At 35.3% G+C, this 18332-nt stretch overlaps 1 protein-coding gene across 2 annotated transcripts; it reads right to left on the bottom strand.

The window, feature by feature from the left end:
• Nucleotides 1–724: 724 nt before the first annotated feature.
• Nucleotides 725–3719, bottom strand: LOC142640912 (F-box/FBD/LRR-repeat protein At3g52680-like). Of its 2 annotated transcripts, none has more exons than XR_012845280.1 (5): nt 3464–3719; nt 2329–3338; nt 1939–2082; nt 1527–1857; nt 725–1098 (listed from the first exon to the last, which is right to left on the bottom strand). XR_012845280.1 is itself a non-coding variant. In XM_075815231.1 (5 exons), the coding sequence occupies exons 2-4, from the start codon at nt 3331–3333 to the stop codon at nt 1588–1590; spliced, it is 1419 nt and encodes a 472-aa protein (XP_075671346.1). In that variant the 5' UTR covers nt 3334–3338; nt 3464–3719; the 3' UTR covers nt 725–1098; nt 1587. The 2 variants fall into 2 exon arrangements, 1 of the variants encoding a protein (XP_075671346.1); XM_075815231.1 differs by having other exon boundaries at nt 1587–1857.
• Between the last annotated feature and the right edge of the window lie 14613 nt (nt 3720–18332).

Raw genomic sequence — 18332 nt, 5'->3', positions numbered from 1 at the left:
AAAATTGGTAATTTTTTGTATTTTAGAAGATTTTAGATGGATTGATGTGGTTACTCTGAGGGAAAAATGCTCATTCACGCTTGAACTTTGAAGTGGTGGAAAGTTTTTTATTTTTAAAAATTGAAATTTTTAATTTTTAAAATTGTTAATTTTTAATTTTAATATTTTGAACATGAAGAACTCAGAAAATTAAAAATTAAAAACTATTTTTTTTTCTTTTCTTACATTAACCTTGTAAATCTATCACTCAGATTTACAAAAATACAAACACATGCCCAAAAATTTACAAAACAAATAGACATTGAACATGATTTTCTTATGCATTGAAACCAAATACAAAACTTCAACCCGGATTTTCGGCACCCATATGCAATCAAACACATAACTCAACACATTTTCCTATATTTTCAGAGAAATCAAACACAAAACTCAAAGAACAATGAACAAAATCCCATATTTTCACAAACCCATTTATACAGCATCACTGCATCAGCGGCAACGTGGGATCAGCGCGTGGGTCAGCATTTTTTGGATCTCCGGCAACATAAATCGGTGGCAGCTTGAGAGAGGTAATGAGAGAGTTTTGAAATTAACACGAGTTTTTCTTTTTTTCTTTGCTAGGACCACACGAGAGAGAGTTTGAAATTTTTTTTTTTTTTGAGAAGCATTTGAAATTTAATTTATGGAACATTTTGGAATAAGTCATAAAATATTCTATGGCATATTCTTTTTTTTTCTTTTACTGACTAATAGAATTTTTATTATAATAATGAAATAAGGTACAAGAGTAAAAAAAAGGAGGTCCTGAGACATTTGAGGGCTACTAAAACTAGCCTACACTCAAGACAAAGACAGGCGCAGAAACATCAAATCATCTATTCTTTCAAAACACAGATTTTGCCCGTTTTGCCCATTGGTTTCCCACCAAAACCTCTTGATAACTCCATGCAGAGAGAAAACCTTTCCGTAGGATAGCTCCAGGACTCACTTGAAAGCCAAAGACGAGTCCCATTACAAGTCCTCCCTATTATGAGGATGCCATGTCGAGTCTCACATGGTCATGTCAAGTAATAGAGGTCGATAGAATGAAGTTCCCAGCTGTTACACCAAAGAGTTATCTATGAGTATACATATATGGTCACAAATTTAATCAAAACATTCATTTATTTTACCATTTCAATTTCCTAGTCAAAAATCAAATTGAGTGAACCAAATTCTAAAATTTTAGGCATATCAAGAAGTATCAAAAGTTTATTCATGAACATTTCCTTATCAAATTTTTAACTTGACTCAAAAGTCAATTATACTTATATTAAAAATGACAAATGGATTTCACAAATCTATTATCTCGAAGCCAGGAAACAATTTTATTCCGAGAAGGTTGGAGTACTTTGTATAATTGATTCTCTCTCTCTCTCTCTTTCTCTTAAATAATTTAGAAACGGGCAAAACATGAAAAAAAAAAATCATTAAAAACCATAAAAGAGTAATGTAACTATACCACCAAAAGTGTCTGTTATACTTACAACTGAAAATACTTCGAACATGCATCCAATTAGTTGCTGAGTACAGTTAAACAAATATACCTCAATTGACTGTAAGAAGACATGTCATTGAGCACCTTGGGAACGTAGATATTTTCTTGACAATGCTTCCCTTTAACTTTCTATCATGACCACGAACATGAATTGTTGCTTTCCTCAACACTCTTGCCTCCTTTAGAATATATTTTACAAATTCCAATTCGTGCTCGAAACCAATTCCTTTATAATAGAAACTAGTAAGGCAAGATGTCAAATTATTAGGATCATCTGGTGGCTCCTTCCAGCATACATTGTGTTTAAGGTAACCATGACTCTGATGACAAAAGACACGACAAATCATATGTGTTAATTTTAGGGAAGATCAACTAAAAATACAACAAATTAATTAAACTACCTTATGAGTAACAAAAAGAACTTCTAGATTAGGAGCATTTTGGAGCAAGGTTTGTAGCATGTGCCAGGTCCAAGCATTAACTTTGAAGTCCAATTGGACCAAATTTTGGAAGTGGGAAAGGCAAGCAGAACCATAGCTGAGACACTGCATGACAAGAGTATAATCACAACAAAGTCAAAGCTTGTGCTAGTAACTGTCTTTAAAGTCAATAGAAAATGGAGTGAGACTTAAACCAGCTATTGTCCTACCATTTTTTTTTTTCCCTTTTTCTAATATTGCTATTAAAACTTTGATTTACAACCTCACTTTTTCGGTTTTTCCATCCCACAATTGTTGAAGGAGTAAGTGCAATTTGAACAAGAATAAAACATTCTAATAAAAGGACCTCACCTTTAAGCTACTTGAGGAAAATGACAGGAGTTTGACGTTATAGAGTGCGGCAAGAAAGTTGAACACCCTATCTGCACAACATTCATCCTGATGTCTATCATCTTCCCAATTTACCCAAAATGTACGAGCCTCAAAACTACAAATATAAACATCGGCCTGAACTAAGCTGTCTAGTTTGTGAAGGAAAACGATGTCACGCAGATGACCATCAAACTTAAAGTACTCCAAAGCTGGGGCGTTTATCTCAAGTTTGTAATCAAGAGAACCGAAATAAGATCCATCGAATTCAGATTGGCCAAAAGTTATACTTAAACGTTTCAAAGTAGAAGCACATATTTTATGTTTGAACACACCCTCCAAATCTTCTCTTTGAAATGACAAATCTTCGAGAACCGGGCAGCCAGAGAGGAGCCTAAAAACAGAGTCAGGCCTATAAACAATATGTATCAGACGGAGTATCTTTAGGCTTGGGAATTGAAATGATGGAGGAGGATTAAGCACAATTGTGCCATTTAAATTCAAAACTACTAACGTCTTGCAAGAGAAAATGCTCTGAGGCAATTTCCAAATGGAATCATCACCATAAATCTCGAGATCAAGTTCTTCCAATTTACGCTCAACGACATTGCCAATCCATTTATCAAGACGAGAACAGTTACGGCACAAGAAGAATTTGAGGCGAAAAGTTCGAAGGTAAGGTGCTCTGTGTAGAGTCAAGAGTCTGGACACAATGTGCCCAAAGCTGAAGGGTTTGCACTGACCTTGATTAGGCGATTGGCCGCATGACAATGAATCGCCGATTGTTTCACTGTCGAGGTCGAGTCTCGAGACGAGAGTCCAAAGGTGTTCCCATCTGCTTGACAAAATGCTTGTGGCTACTGCCTCTTGGATTGGAAGAAATGAAAGGATATGGCAAATAAGAGATTCTGGTAAATCGCTGATCCTATCGACCCATGTGTCTTTTTTGGGAGACAGTTTCTGGGATATTGTCTTCGATTCGGCCATCAATTCTGTTTGGGGTGAAAGAGAATTATATAGAATTCAAATTGATTTGAAGTTTTTATAAGTATAAAATTGGAATTCATTTACACATACAGAGAGAGAGAGAGAGAGAGAGAGAGAGAGAGAGAGTTACCTCATGTAAGATCGTCGCTTTTGTTGGCCTCTCAGGCTTGGCTTTGTAATGTGCACAGAGAGCCCTAAGAAATACGAATTGAATGGAACCTTTTAGAAGTTAAAATTAAAACTCATGTCAAGAGTGAAATAAAGGAACAAGACCGCAAAATTGGGAGGTGGGTTTTTGTTTCAACTTTTAAGAGAGGTGAGGTTTCAAAACACAAATGATGAGATGAGAGTAATCTCAAACACGATGTTCGGAGTTCGTTCTCTCTTCTTTCTGACTTTCTTCTCGCTGTTTTTTTTTTTTTTAAATATACGTATAATCTCTTCTCTACGTATTAAGGTCATTCATAAAGTTAATTTCATAAAATATAAAAAATACATCTAATCCACTTAGATAAAAACAAGGTTTAACTACAAAATTTGTTTGATTTTTGCATCTAATCTCTTTTCTATGTGTAAGTTTTTGCATTTTTTTTTTGTTAGGTTTAATTTTTGGACTTTTCCCTTTACACTTATCCAAGTGTTTCAGGACATGTGATGGATTGCATAGAGTTGGTTGCATTGAAATTTTCATTTGATCAAGATAGGTTTTGAGTATGTTATACAACTGTTTGATGAAATTCCTAAGAGCAATATAACTAGTGTTGTAATGGGTTTTCATTTTTTTTATTAATTTACGAAAATCACCTTTAAATAGTTGGCTATGTGGTTTAAAAATAGTAAAATAATTTAAAACTCACACTCATATTATAAACTCACAAAAAATTATGTGAAATTTACTTATTATTTTAATCACTTAAATAAATAATTATATATAATGTGCAATAAACTTTTGACAATAAGAATAATAAGATAGACATCATTGTGTTACATGGTTTGGCTAAGATGCAACACTCATTCTCTTTATGGCATTTCACACAACCATCAAAGAATATCAAATGTACATCTTAACCCATGCAACAGGTTCACTAGCATGACAACAACTCAGCTACATGCATTTTAGAGCAACCACATCAACTCTTATAAAAGATTCTGTCTATTTACACAAAAAAACATACTTTTTCTATTTTACACCATCACTTTTACAAAACACCCACATCAGTTTATCTATATCACAAGATGTTTCAATCAAATATTCATTATCCATCAATTTTTTTATTATTTTCCCTAATAGTCATACTTTTTTAATTTAAACTTATATTTAAAGTAAACTACCAACACCGGTAGCTTGGCCAATGGAGCCGCTTGTGGTGGAGTTCCAATGGTCGAACTGCCGAAATAGTGTTTCCAACGACTGTTGCTAGATCAATGTTTTTGCCCACCTTGTCGCCAGCATTGGTGGCCAGACCACCAAAATAGTGGCTTCGGCGACAGCCGACAAATCGATATCTTCGACAATCATTCTGCCATCAATGAAATATTTTGAAGTGTCGTTTCAGGATTATGCATTGGACAGAGTGTCGTTTCAGGATTACGCATCGGAAAGAGAGAGAGAGAGATTATTTACTATTAGTATGATTTTAGTTTTAAAAAAAGGCACTGATTTGAATTAAAATTTTTAATATAGACTTTAATAAGATTCCAAATAAAATCATGCTTTGTTTGAAAAAAAAATACTCAATTATAATTATTTTATAATTAAATTATATTATAGAGATACTTACAAGTAAGGAAGCTTCAAGGAAGCTTCCTTTCCCCTCACTTTTAACCCCCACCACTAAAACATCTGACCCTCTTTTTTATCTCACATAATCAAATCTTCTCTCTACTTTTTTTTTGGGGTAAATTCTCTCTACTCCGACGGTCTTCTCTCTACTTCTTCTTTTTTTTGGGCAAAATTCTCTCTACTTCCACAATCTTTTCTCTTCACTTTTTATTTTTATTTTTATTTTTATCTTTTCCTTTGTCGTAGCTCTCAAGCACTTGTTTCTCTCTTCTCTAATGGCAGCAGCAAGCTCTCCACAAGCAAGGAAAGCAGCAAGCTCTCCATGGCAGTGGTGACAGCGGCTTCGATTTGAGTTTGGGTTTAGGTTGATGAGTTTTTTGTTGAAAGTTTGATTTTGGGTTCTACATTGTTGAATTTTCCATTGAAGGTTTGATTTTGGGTTTGGATTGATTTTTGGTTTGATTTTTCTTTGTTTTTGGTTGATTTTGTAATTGGAATATCATGGGTTGTGGTGGTGGTGATTGAGTAGTGGTTAGGCGGTGTTGAGAGTATGTGGGGGAAGAGAGACTAATGAGAGCAAAGATGAGAGAAAAAATTAATAAAATAGTAATATACACATCTACAATAACCGTGCAAATATGCACAATTACTGTAGCAAATGTGTATATTTACACAACAATAGCCAAACTGATGTGGGGCAGATTTAGGAAATATTATGTATATTGTGCATCTTTTTCTATTTTGTACAATTTTGCACCCACTGATGTGAGTTCTCTAAGTTACATATATTTGCACTATTTCGTAAAACAAACACTCCACTATAAGAACACCCTTCGCCCACAAAATTGAAGTCTATATAAAATCCAAAAAAAAAAATACTCACACTATAGATGGCCGCTAGGTGCGCAGTGCACCTCTCTTGAGTAGTAAAACTGCCTTATTTTATACATATAAAAAACACGTAAGTTATAACATCAATTTATTTATAATGGCGACAAAATTTGTGTACCAACTATTTTAAATTAATAGTTATAATTTGTGGACATTTAAGGGAACCGGGTTGGCTAAAGAAGAGGGTTGAAGAATTTCTTGATGAGTATAGGAAAGCACAGATGGTCCTTACTTCTTCGACTAAGATTTCTAGGAGTTGTGTTTGGTGTGCTCCACCAGCAGAGGAGTTCAAATTGAACTTTGATGTTGTTGTATTTTCAGACCAACATTGCTCGGGTTTTGGTGCTATAATCAGAAACTATTCAAGTGAGGTTATGGCGAACATGTCAGTGAAGGTCCTTATGTGAATAGCAGTGAGGAGGTTGAGGTGTTGGCTTGCCAAAGAGCTGTGGAATTCTCAAGGGAAGTTGGCTTTTCTCGGGTGATTATTGAAGGAGATTACTTAAATGTGATGTAGGCTCTATCTGTTTCTATAGAGAATAGCTCAATGCTTGGCCACATATATGAAGACATCGAGTTCAATTTTAGAGAAATGCAGGTCCTATCTATTAATTGGGTAAAGAGAGGTGGAAACATGGTTGCTCATACATTAGCAAAACATGCTAGGAATTTAGTCAATGATTTATATTGGATTGAAGATACTCCACCGCCGACGGCAGATGCTTTGTATTATGATTCTTTACATTTCAATGAATGATTAATTGGTTCGCCTTCAAAAAAAAATTAATAGTTATAATATCTCATAATAAATTTTGTGAAATTATAAATAATGTAAATAAATAAATCTTTATTATTATTAAATCACACCACTAAATAATGTTTCAAAGGGTAAACTAGTAAAATGATGCTCAGTTGAACGGTTCTAAACGGTCGAAATGGGTTTCACGTCTGATTTTTTTTTTTTTTTTTGGAATTGACATGAACTTGTTAAAGCTCGAGCCTAATCTGCTAATTTTATATTGTATTTATGTCATGTACACATGTTGTATATTACAAATCTTAACTATACTTTTTTTTTTTTTGAGATAATATAGACACAAGACACAAGGGATGGGGAAATAGGAAAACGTTAACTATACTAGTGTACATATTAATTTAAAAATGCAAGGGATTGGGGCCACCGCTGGCACTACGATTCCATCCTTTCCATTCTAGAGTTGGGTGATTTGTAGAAATGATACTTAGATAATAACTGGATCTAGTTGGGTATCCGATTAAAACCCAATAAACATTAATGTTAATTGGGTTTAATTGGGTTAATACTTAACACCCATTTAACCCAATTAATAAATGGGTGGGTTTGGGTCTTATTTAAGTGGGTGGGTTTGGGTGAGCAAAAAGGTTTCGGTTGATTTTGCCACCCTAAGAGCAATTGCATTAGTCAACGTAAAATGCAAAAAATTACACAACATGGCACAAAAAGCACTAGCATCAATCTTTCTAAACTTTTGTAAATATACAAAGATGCTACAGCAACCGTGTAAATATACACGGTTACTGTAACTTTGTATACAATATTTTAATAATTTCTCTCTCTCTCTCTCTCTCTCTCTCTCTCTCTCTCTCCTTTGTTTGTGTTTGTCCCAAGTTTGCTGCACATACACCCAACCATCACCCAATCACCAACACCACAATTCAGCACAATCCATGATATTATGTTGTGAAAATTAGTGAAATAATCTATTTACACAAGGTTAAAGAAGACAGAGAAGAAAATTTGACACAAGAAATTTACGTGGTTCGGCAATATGCCTACGTCCATAAGAGGTGATAAAATAAAGTTTCACTATAATTTTGGAGATTACAACAATGGCTTTAAGACACTCTCACACAAACTCAAACCTCAAATACACCCTTGGTTCTCTCACAAATAAATAGAGAACACCCTATTGTATATAGACAAGAGTTGCAAGATACCCTAGCTTCCTATCTCAGGTGCACACACACAAAAGAAGCTCTTTACTGTCTCTCTATCTCACGTAGGAACTCCATCTTGCTTCTCTTGCATCTTCTCTTAAACTCACATCTATTTATAGCTAGATGTTCAGCCAAATTATCAATAGTTCCAGCACATGAAAATAATGCAAGGCTTCAGAAGTCAATAAATTCGGCCATAAGTCCATGCAACATTAAATGCAAGATTCAGATTTTCTCACGTATGCTTACATGCTAAATTGCATGTCTTTGGCTTTGTTGATCAAGCCACACCTTCTAACATAGGCATGCATGCATTTATTGCCAAGCTTGCATGTTAGAATTTGTTCCTTGCCTTTTGACAATTCATGCAAGACATAATGCTTGCTTGTAATGTCAATTCACCGACATTACAATTCAAGCCATTTCAAAAAACCTCCACCTTGGCTTGAATTGTATCAAGCTTCACAAATGAGACTCTTCGATCACCTCCACCTTAGCCCTTACAAGCTATCACAAGCCACAAACACCGATCAAGTCCAAGCAGTACTTGAACTTATTTGTAGGTACCGGCTTCGTCAACATATTAGCTGCATTCTTTGAAGTGTCAATCTTCTCAAGAACAATTTCTCTTGTAGCAGTCAACCCCCTTATCTTGTGTAATCTTACATCAATATGCTTTTTCCTAGCATGATAAACCTGATGCTTTGCCAAGTAAATGGCACTTTGACAGTCACAATGCAACTGTACTCCTCCTTGGTTCAAACCAAGCTCTTCAACTAGCCCTTTCAACCACAGTGCTTCCTTTGCAGCTTTAGCTACTGCCATGTACTCAGCTTCTATAGTAGACATGGCTACTGGGGATTGTAGTGTGGATCTCCAACAAATAAGCCCTCTTGACAATGTGAACACATAAACTGTTGTAAACCTTCTGTTATCTATATTGTCTGCATAGTCTGAATCCACATATCCTACCACTAAATTATCCCCATGTTGCCTTGCAAACAGGATCTCATATTCTACGGATCCATTCAAGTATCTGAATATCCACTTCACTACATTCCAGTGCTCTCTACTTGGGTTTGCCATGAACTTACTGACAATACTCATTGCATGAGCTAAATCCAACTTGGTGCAAACCATCGCGTACATTAAACACCGAACTGCACTTGCATATGGAACCTTTGATATGTCTTCAATTTTTTTTTCATTCTTCAGGCACTAACTACCAAATAATTTGAAGTGATTCACCAATGGGGTGCTTACGGGCTTAGCATCTTGCATGTTGAATTTTTCAAGAATTTTTCTGATATAGTTCTTTTGAGATAACCACAACTTTCTTGACTCCCTATCCCTGTGAATCTCCATACCCTAAATTTTCTTAGCTGTACCCAAGTCTTTCATGTCAAACTCTTTGCGCAACAAAGCTTTTAACTTGTCAACCTCACACATGCTCTTAGCAGCAATTAGCATGTCATCAACATACAGTAACAAGAAAATATAAGAACCATCATCAAGCATCTTAACATATACGAAGCAATCATACTCACAACGGGTATAACCAATTTGAATCATATAGGAATCAAACCTCATGTACCATTGTCTGGGAGATTGTTTAAGCCCATAGAGTGACTTCTTCAATTTGTAGACAAAATTCTCTATACTAGGCTTCTTGAACCCCTCTAGTTGTTTCATGAAGATTTCTTCCTCCAAATTCCCATGAAAGAATGCCGTCTTCACTTCCAGCTGTTCCAATTCCAGATCCTAATGTGCTACTAAGGCTAACACTACCCTGATAGAAGTATGCCTGACCATAGGTAAGAAAACCTCATTGTAGTCAATCCCATGTCTTTGTGAATATCCCTTTGCTACCAATCTTGCTTTGAACCATTCTCCTTCCTTTTCTGATACTGCTTCCTTCTTTCTGAACACCCACTTGCAATTTGGAAGTTTTGACAACTCTCAAGTTTTGTTCTTATTCAAGGACTCCATCTCCTCCACCATAGCTTCCATCCACTTGTCCCTTTCAGAGTTATCAATTGCTTCTTGAAAAGTGGAAGGATGCCCACAATTGGTTACTAAGCAATAAGAAGCAAAATCCTCCAAACCATACTTGACTGGTGGTCTTATGTTGCGTTTAGGCTATTCTGATATCATGTTGTGATCTTCTTGATCACTATTATGAGATTCCTTCTCTAGCTGAGACTTCACTTCATCTAGCTCCACCTACACCATTGCTCTATTGTTGTCACTACTGCTTCCCTTTTCTTGAGAATCTTCTTCCTTTCTGAAATCTTTTATCATGGACTTCTTGTCAAACACCACATCCTTGCTAATCACCACCTTTTGTGCCACTGGATCCTAAAGCTTGTACCCTTTTACTCATTTCTCGAACCTGAGAAAAATACACTTCTTGGATTTTGAATCAAGCTTTGACCTTTCTTCAATAGGAATATGAACTTAGGCTGGACACCCGAATATCCTCATCAACGAGTAATCAACTTCTTTCCCTGTCCATACATCTTCAACAACTTTCCCATCAAGCATAGCTCTAGGCAATCAGTTAAAAATGTAACAAGCCATGTTCACTACTTCAGCCCAGAAGACTTTAGAAAGCCTAGTATTCAGTCTTATGCATCTAGCTATCTCACCAATTGTCCGGTTAAGTCTCTCAGCCATTCCATTCTGTTGAGGTGTTCTTCTTACTGTAAAGTGCCTCTTAATACCATGCTCTTCACAAAACTTCAAGAACTCTCCATCCTTGTACTTAGTGCCATTATTAGATCTTAGGCACTTGATCTTCCTTTCAGTCTGGTTTTTCACTTCAGCTTTCCACTTCTTGAACTTTGCAAATGCCTCAAACTTGTTCTTCAAGAAGTGAACCCAAACCTTTCTAGAATAATCATCAATAAAACTCATAAAATACCGAGCTCCACCATTAGAGACCACTTGCACCGGCCCCTAAATATCAGTGTACATAATCCAATATACCCTATGTCTTGTGCGTGGCTATTTTGAATCACATCCTACACTGCTTTCCCATGACACAATATTTGCAGAAATCTAACTTGCATGACTTAGCTCTAGCCAATAGATTACTTTTTTGCAATTCCCTCATGCCATGCTCACTCATATGCCCTAGTTGCATATGCCACAGGAGTGTATCATCCTGCTCAGATTCAGTCACCACAGCAGCGCCACCTACAATGGTGTTGCTGAATAGCTTGTAGACATTACCTTCTACTTTCTGCCCCTTCATCACAACCATAGCGCCCTTTGACACCTTCATTAACCCACTCTCAAACTTATAGCAATAGCCATTAGAGTCTAGGGTTCCCAATGAAATTAAATTCTTTTTCACCTCTGGAACATGTCATACCTCTCCTAATGTCCTAACCACATTATCGAACATCTTTATCTTAATTGTTCCTATTCCAACAACTTTGCAAGCAGCATTGTTACCCATTAGAATAGAACCACAATTAATCGACTTGTAAGTGTTGAACCAATCTCTGTGAGGAGTCACATGGAAAGAACATGCTGAATCCAGAATCCAAGAATCAATTAGCCTATTGGCACTAGATGAAATAGAAAGCATATCTCCATCTAAATTTGCTGCTACAATGTTTGCAGATCTTGATTACCTTTCTTTATCTTTGTCCTTACCTCTTTTCCACTTTGGACAGTTTCGCTTAATATGCCCCTTCTTTTGGCATTCATGGCACTTCACTGTCTTGCTTTTGGATTTGGATTTGCTATGTCACTTGGAAGAAATGTGATCTCTGTCTTTCTTCCTTCCACGATCTTGATTACCCTTTACCATAAGCCCTTCACCAAAACTTTCACTCGAATTCTACTTTCGTTGGTAGTGATCCAACAGTGCTCTTGAGATCTTTTCAAATTCCAGAGTCTCTTTCCCCCAAAGCAGGGTTGTAATTAAGTGTTCATAGGATGCCAGAAGGGAGGACAAAAGCATCATTGCCTTGTTTTCATCATCGAATTTTATATCAATCCGCAACAAGTCACTGATAATTTTATTGAATGCGTGGATGTGTTGAGCCAAATCCGCACCCTCTGCCATCTTAAGCTCATACAGTTTTCACTGAAGATTTTGTGAGGGACTTGGACATATACCGGCTCCAACTTCAACCATTTAGCCGCAGTAGACACGTCATCCATGACATTGTACATAAGCTCGTCTGCCAGACATAGTCGAATTGTACTGACTGCCTTCATATCGAGTTCTTCCCATTCATCATCCATCATCATCTCTGGTTTATTTGCTTTCTCGTACAAAGCCTTCACCAAACCTTGTTGTACCAATAGATCTTTCACCCTTCTTTGCCAAAACCCGAAGTTACTAATTCTGTTGAACTTAACTATGTCTACCTTGGCAATAGAAGCGTTGATCTCCATTGAATAAATCAACCTGGAGCTCTGATACCAGTTGTTGTGAAAATTGGTGAAATAATCTGTTTACTCAAGGTTAAAGAAAAGAGAGAAGAAAATATGACACAAGGAATTTATGTAGTTTGGCAATATGCCTACGTCCATAGGAGGCGATAGAATAAAGTTTCACTATAATTTTGGAGATTACAACAATGGCTTTAAGACACTCTCACAAATAGATAGAGAACACCCTATTGTATTTAGGCAAGAGTTGCAAGATACTCTAGCTTCCTATCTCAGGTGCACACACACAAAAAAAGCTCTTTACTATCTCTCTATCTCACGTAGGAACTCTCTCTTGCTTCTCTTGCATCTTCTCTCAAACTCACATCTATTTATCGCTAGATGTTCAGCCAGATTATCAATAGTTCCAGCACATGAAAATAATGCGAGACTTCAGAAGTCAATAAATTCGGCCATGAGTCCATGCAACATTTAATGCAAGATTCAGATTTTCTCACACATGCTTACATGATGAATTGCATGTCTTTGGCTTTGTTGATCAAGCCACACCTTCTAACATAGGCATGCATGCATTTATTGCCAAGCTTGCATGTCAAAATTTGTTCCTTGATTTTTGACAATTCATGCAAGACATAACGCTTGCTTGTAATGTCAATCCACCGACATTACAATGCAAGCCATTTCAACATATTCCAATCACAAAATCAACCAAAAACAAAGGAAAATCAAACCAAAAATTAATCCAAACCAGAACTCACATATGAGAACACTTCAAAAATCACCTGAGTAAGGTGTATTTACTGAGCTACAAGCATTGCCCACACGAAAGCAAGAGATTCAGCAACTTATGGATCAACTATCTAAGCATAACATAATAGTAGGCACATTTCATATTAAAGCCACTTGTATATTTTTCGGTCCATAAGCTTCCTAATTGAAATCCAAACAAATTAAAATATAGGTGTTTAATTAACCCAAAAATTGACCCTTATACTATTAAATACCGTATGTACTAATGAATTTACAAACTAAACATTAATCATGAAGAACTAAACTAGAATTCTTTTAATTTGTAATTAGTTTATGATTCGTATGCTTTCCTTACCAACAAAAATATGATAATTAATTTGTATAAATATCTGTGTGATCATTTGTCCAAGTGTCAAATAGGTCTATAAGCTTCCTCCAGGAATCAAGAAGCTTTTAAGATCTTACTTAATCTAAATACTATCTATAAACATGAATTGATAATCTAAACATGGATTACCAGAAACTTTTTACCCTAGGAATCAAGAAGCAAAGGGCTTACAACTATTTACTAAACAAAAAAAATTAATGAGGAAAGCTCAGACCTCTGCTTTTAAGATCTTACTTAATTATTTCATCTACACCAAGAGCATCTTATACTATATTTCACCCCTATCAGTTTACTTCAGTTGCACATATTACAAAGGCAAACAAAAGACTCAGATACATGACTAGCAATAGAGGTGTTATGTCGAAAGATGCATGTTGCCAAATCACTGACCTGTTATGCCGAAGTGATATCATTGAATTAGTTATGGGATAGTGAAGAAGATTTGATAAGAAATAATCTTGTAGAAAGCAAAGAAAAGTACACAACATTCTGAGTCTTTCTTCCAATATATAGTTTATTTTTGAGGTCACACTTTCAAGAGAGACATTCAATTCTTTTTACCATTTCAACTATTCCAGGCAACAATCTTTAAAATCATTCATATGAAGAGACAAACAAAAGCTTATTTATGAACATTTCTTTATCCAAAATTTAGCCCAATTCATAATATTTATACTGTGCAGGTCAAGTGGAGGTTTTGAACATTTTTTGTCACAAGAATCAATCTATCACAAGGAGATTAGAGAACACCGGATAATTGATCCATTCTCTCTCTCCATCAAATAATTTAAAAGGAGGGCAGAACAAAAAAGAGAATTAACAGAAAGAAAAGACTAATAACACATTATCATCAACACAGGTCCATACATAGAAAACAATTGTGGCATGCCTTTGAAATTAGTTGCTATTTACCATTTAGGGAGAGAGAGAGAGAGAGAGAGAGAGAGAGAGAGAGAGAGAGAGCTTTGGTTTCAGACATGTCCTAGAGAGCCTTGGGAACATTGATAGCATCTTTTCAACACTTTCCTTTAACTTTCCACTAGAAGCTTTGATGGTCATTGTTTTCAAGGCCCTTGCCTCCTTTAGAATATATATTACAAATTCCAGTTCATGTTATAATCCTTCAAATCCTCTAAAATTAAAATTTGTAAGGTGTGATGAAAGATAATCAGGACCATTTGGAGGCTCCACCCAGCATGCCTTTGTCTTCACTGTTTAAAAAAAGCTGATGGCAAAAATACAGTAGTAGATCCTATTTTTAGGTTTGGGGAAGATTAATTAAAAAAATATCCTCCAATTAACTCTGATAACCTTATTAAAAACAAGACCTTCTAAATTAGGAGATGCAAGGAGCAAGGCTTGAAGCACATGCCAGTTAGAAGGATTAAGTTTGCAGTCCAATTAGACCAAAATTTGGAAATTGGAAAAATAAATTGAACCAAAGCCAAGGCATTGCATGTCAAGAGTAGTCGCCAGATTAAAATACTTATTTAAAAAAAAAAAAAAGATAGAATCTTTAGGCTCAATAATTGAAAGGATGGAGGAGGATTAATAATTGTTAGTGGTCTTATTTTGTAGAAAAAAAAATTGTGTTTTTTATTTTATTTTATCTTCTCTATATATTGAGAGGATTCAAAAAGTTAGTTATTATGTTTTCAACTTACAAAAATACTCCTAATTTAATTAACTTATTCTTATTCCTAAAAAATAAAAAATCTGTAAATCAACAAAAACTAATAACAAAAAAATGAAAAAATAAAAATTGTCCACAATTTCCACTTTCTCCTAAAAAAACCATCCCACCTTCTAAAAAAAAACGGTTTTCTATTAAAAAACGCCTATTCCAAGTTCTGTAAAAAAATAAAACTACCCCATCTTCTTTAAAAAAAAACCCACCCATGATTTCCTTAAAAATTAAAAAAAAAAAAAAAACTGCCACATATCACATAAAAAAACAAAATAAATAATAAATAAATAAAAACTAATATATATCATTTTTATTTTGAAAAAGTAATTTAAAAGTAGATAAAGTAATTTAAAACTTAATAGGAGAGTGATCCTGTTTTTTAGGCAATATTTTAGTGGGAGTTAGAATTGCAATTTTACCGAATTATCCTTTAATTTTGTCTCTACTTAAACGTAAGGATGTACAAATATTTTTAAACTAAAAAATATAAAACCCAAATAAGAGAAACCCTTAAATAATTGTACAAATTATACCGCTTATTTCCATTAACGACCAACGTTTTACAATAGAAAATGCTACAAGGCAACCTTTACCAAACAGGAAGTCTCTAGAACCACATTCTGCACACGCCAGAAGGCCACGTGTCATCCTAAAACCCTAAACCCTCCCTATATGAAACCGCACGCTTGGCTACTTTGTACTCAGCCTCCTCTTCCAGCAAAGCCAGCAAACAAACACAGAAAACTTCCATAGTTTTCACTTCCCTAAGCCTCAACAATGGCAACCAGAATGGTACTTGGAAACACCAAAGTCCCCCTCCATATCCTTCGGAATCGCATCGTCCAAAAATGCAATGGCATAAACAATACCTCCAAGGTGGCTGCTTATAACATTGTGTTCAACAAAAGAGAAGGTGGGTTCTTTGGGTTTGATCTTAATCTTAAGGGGGAGGAGGGTGTTGTAGCTATTGACAAAGGCGAGAGGGCTAGTGGTGGCTTTGTCTCTGTTGAGAAAGCTGATAAAGAAGCTGGTTTGGTAAATGGGTATTTTGCCAAGGACCAGACTCGGGTTGTGGAGGCTGCTAGTCAGCGACGTGTCGATGATGATGAGGCGGAGGAGTCGGATGATGAGTTGGATGGGCTTGATGAAGATGAGTGGGGTGATGAGGATGAGGATGTTGATGATGATGACTTTGTTGAGGAAGAGGATGAGGATGATGATGATTTACAAGTTAGGAAGAGGAAGTGAGTCCTTGATCATCATTGATGAAATTGTTTTTTGTCTATTTTTCTTTTCCTTCTTCTTAAAGGGTTAAGAATGTAGAATGGGGTTGGACTCTCTCTGTTGCATATTTTCTTGGTTAATACTATTGGATTTAGTACTTGTTGAACATTGATATCCTCTCTTTACTGTGGTTATTACTTACTATCATGGTGGTGATGAGTGTGTCTATGAGAAATGATTGTTTGTATTCAGGGTTTTATTTTATGCTGGTGAAATCAAGCATCCCTTATAGCCTCTCTAAATGCATTTTTCTCTCAATTTTGGAGAGAGAACCCCCTAAACAACACTTCAGCAGTTTTTCCAAATATTTTTGACAATGCGATTTCTTAGAGGCTTTTCTACACTTTCTTCTTTTTTATTTTTAGTTCAACAAAGAATAATTGCTTGTCTGGAAATTAATTTGAACATTGTAATATGTTTTTTTCATAATGTTCTTAGGACACATCAATTCCTTTTTCAAAATGATACTAGCTGTTTCTTTTCATGTTCTGAATGGCGTCGTGTGCTTGGCATGGTGCTGAAGCAGAGATAGCATTGGTAAAATTCTATGGCATGTTGAATAATGGTGGTGTGAATCTATCTGTTGAATGGTGATTTATTTTAAGATAACCAAATATTCCAAATAGAGAAGATAAATGGTGAGGACCATGGAAGACAATGAGAGATAGCATTGGTAACATATTGAAATGGCACCATGTAAATTGGTACAAAATCAATTTTTACACCAACAATAATTTTTGGGAGATTCGAGGGAATTACACTTCCCTTGGACACCACATTGTAGATGATAGGGGAATGGAAAATATGATAGATCTTATCTAGATACAGCCATGAGATTTTCAAAGAAAAATAAATAAGTTAAGGCAAAGGAATTTGTAAGCTAAAGAGACTGTACAATTCCTTGAAAAGGAGTTCTATATGAGTGTTTGAGAATTTGATTAAAATTTGGAATGAGAGTAACATTGATGAGATTCTTAAAGTAATTCAGTCATTCAATGGAGAACAAGATGGATGTTCCAAGTAAAGGAAGAGGAGAGGGGGAGATCACATATCCTAAAGTAAAAGACAATTTCTCACATGTTTGAGATCCTATAAAATAAATAAATAAATAATCTAGAGGATCAATTGGAAGCCATTTTTATTTATTTATAAGTGACAATGGGGATGGGTAGAGGTGAAGTTTGAATCACAAATATGAGGCATCACAAATGATGTTATTATTGCTAGACTATCACTTAAACTCTTGAAAACCTTTCATTAGTAACACATAACCTAGTAGAATATATTCTTAAGTCATTGAGGAGTTTTTTTATTTTTTATTTATGCGATTGTGGCTTGAAGAATGTTAGTATGTGGAAAATATTCTATTTTAAAACCTGTGCCCAAAGTGTTCGGATTTTGTCAAAAATGCCAAGGAGCATGATATAGAAATAGAAAACTCCTACTAAGCATGGTGATGTCTTCAAGATTGGGGCATTGGACTAATGGAGGGGGGCACTATTATACCGAAGAGGCTTTGATTATTTCACATCCAAAATTTTCGACTCTTTCACATCATTTATAAAAAGTGGACATCAAGTGTGATAGGGTGGACATTATGCAAAACATGATACATTTGAAAGTGTGAAACAATAATTTTCCAACATGAAGTGGGGAAATAACATTCAGGAAATCTCCTTCCCATGATTAACTTACTAAAACCGGCTTCCCATATGCAGTGAATGATAACAGAGCATTATTTATGTAAAAGTACTTTATGTAATTTTAGGGTATAAAAATAGTATATGCTTTAAATTCTTGTAAAATATGCGAGGTCATTCTAAGTCTTT

This window comes from Castanea sativa, chromosome 6 (assembly GCF_040712315.1).
Source record: "Castanea sativa cultivar Marrone di Chiusa Pesio chromosome 6, ASM4071231v1".
NCBI lineage: Eukaryota > Viridiplantae > Streptophyta > Magnoliopsida > Fagales > Fagaceae > Castanea > Castanea sativa.
This window is presented reverse-complemented; position numbering and strand designations above follow the sequence as displayed.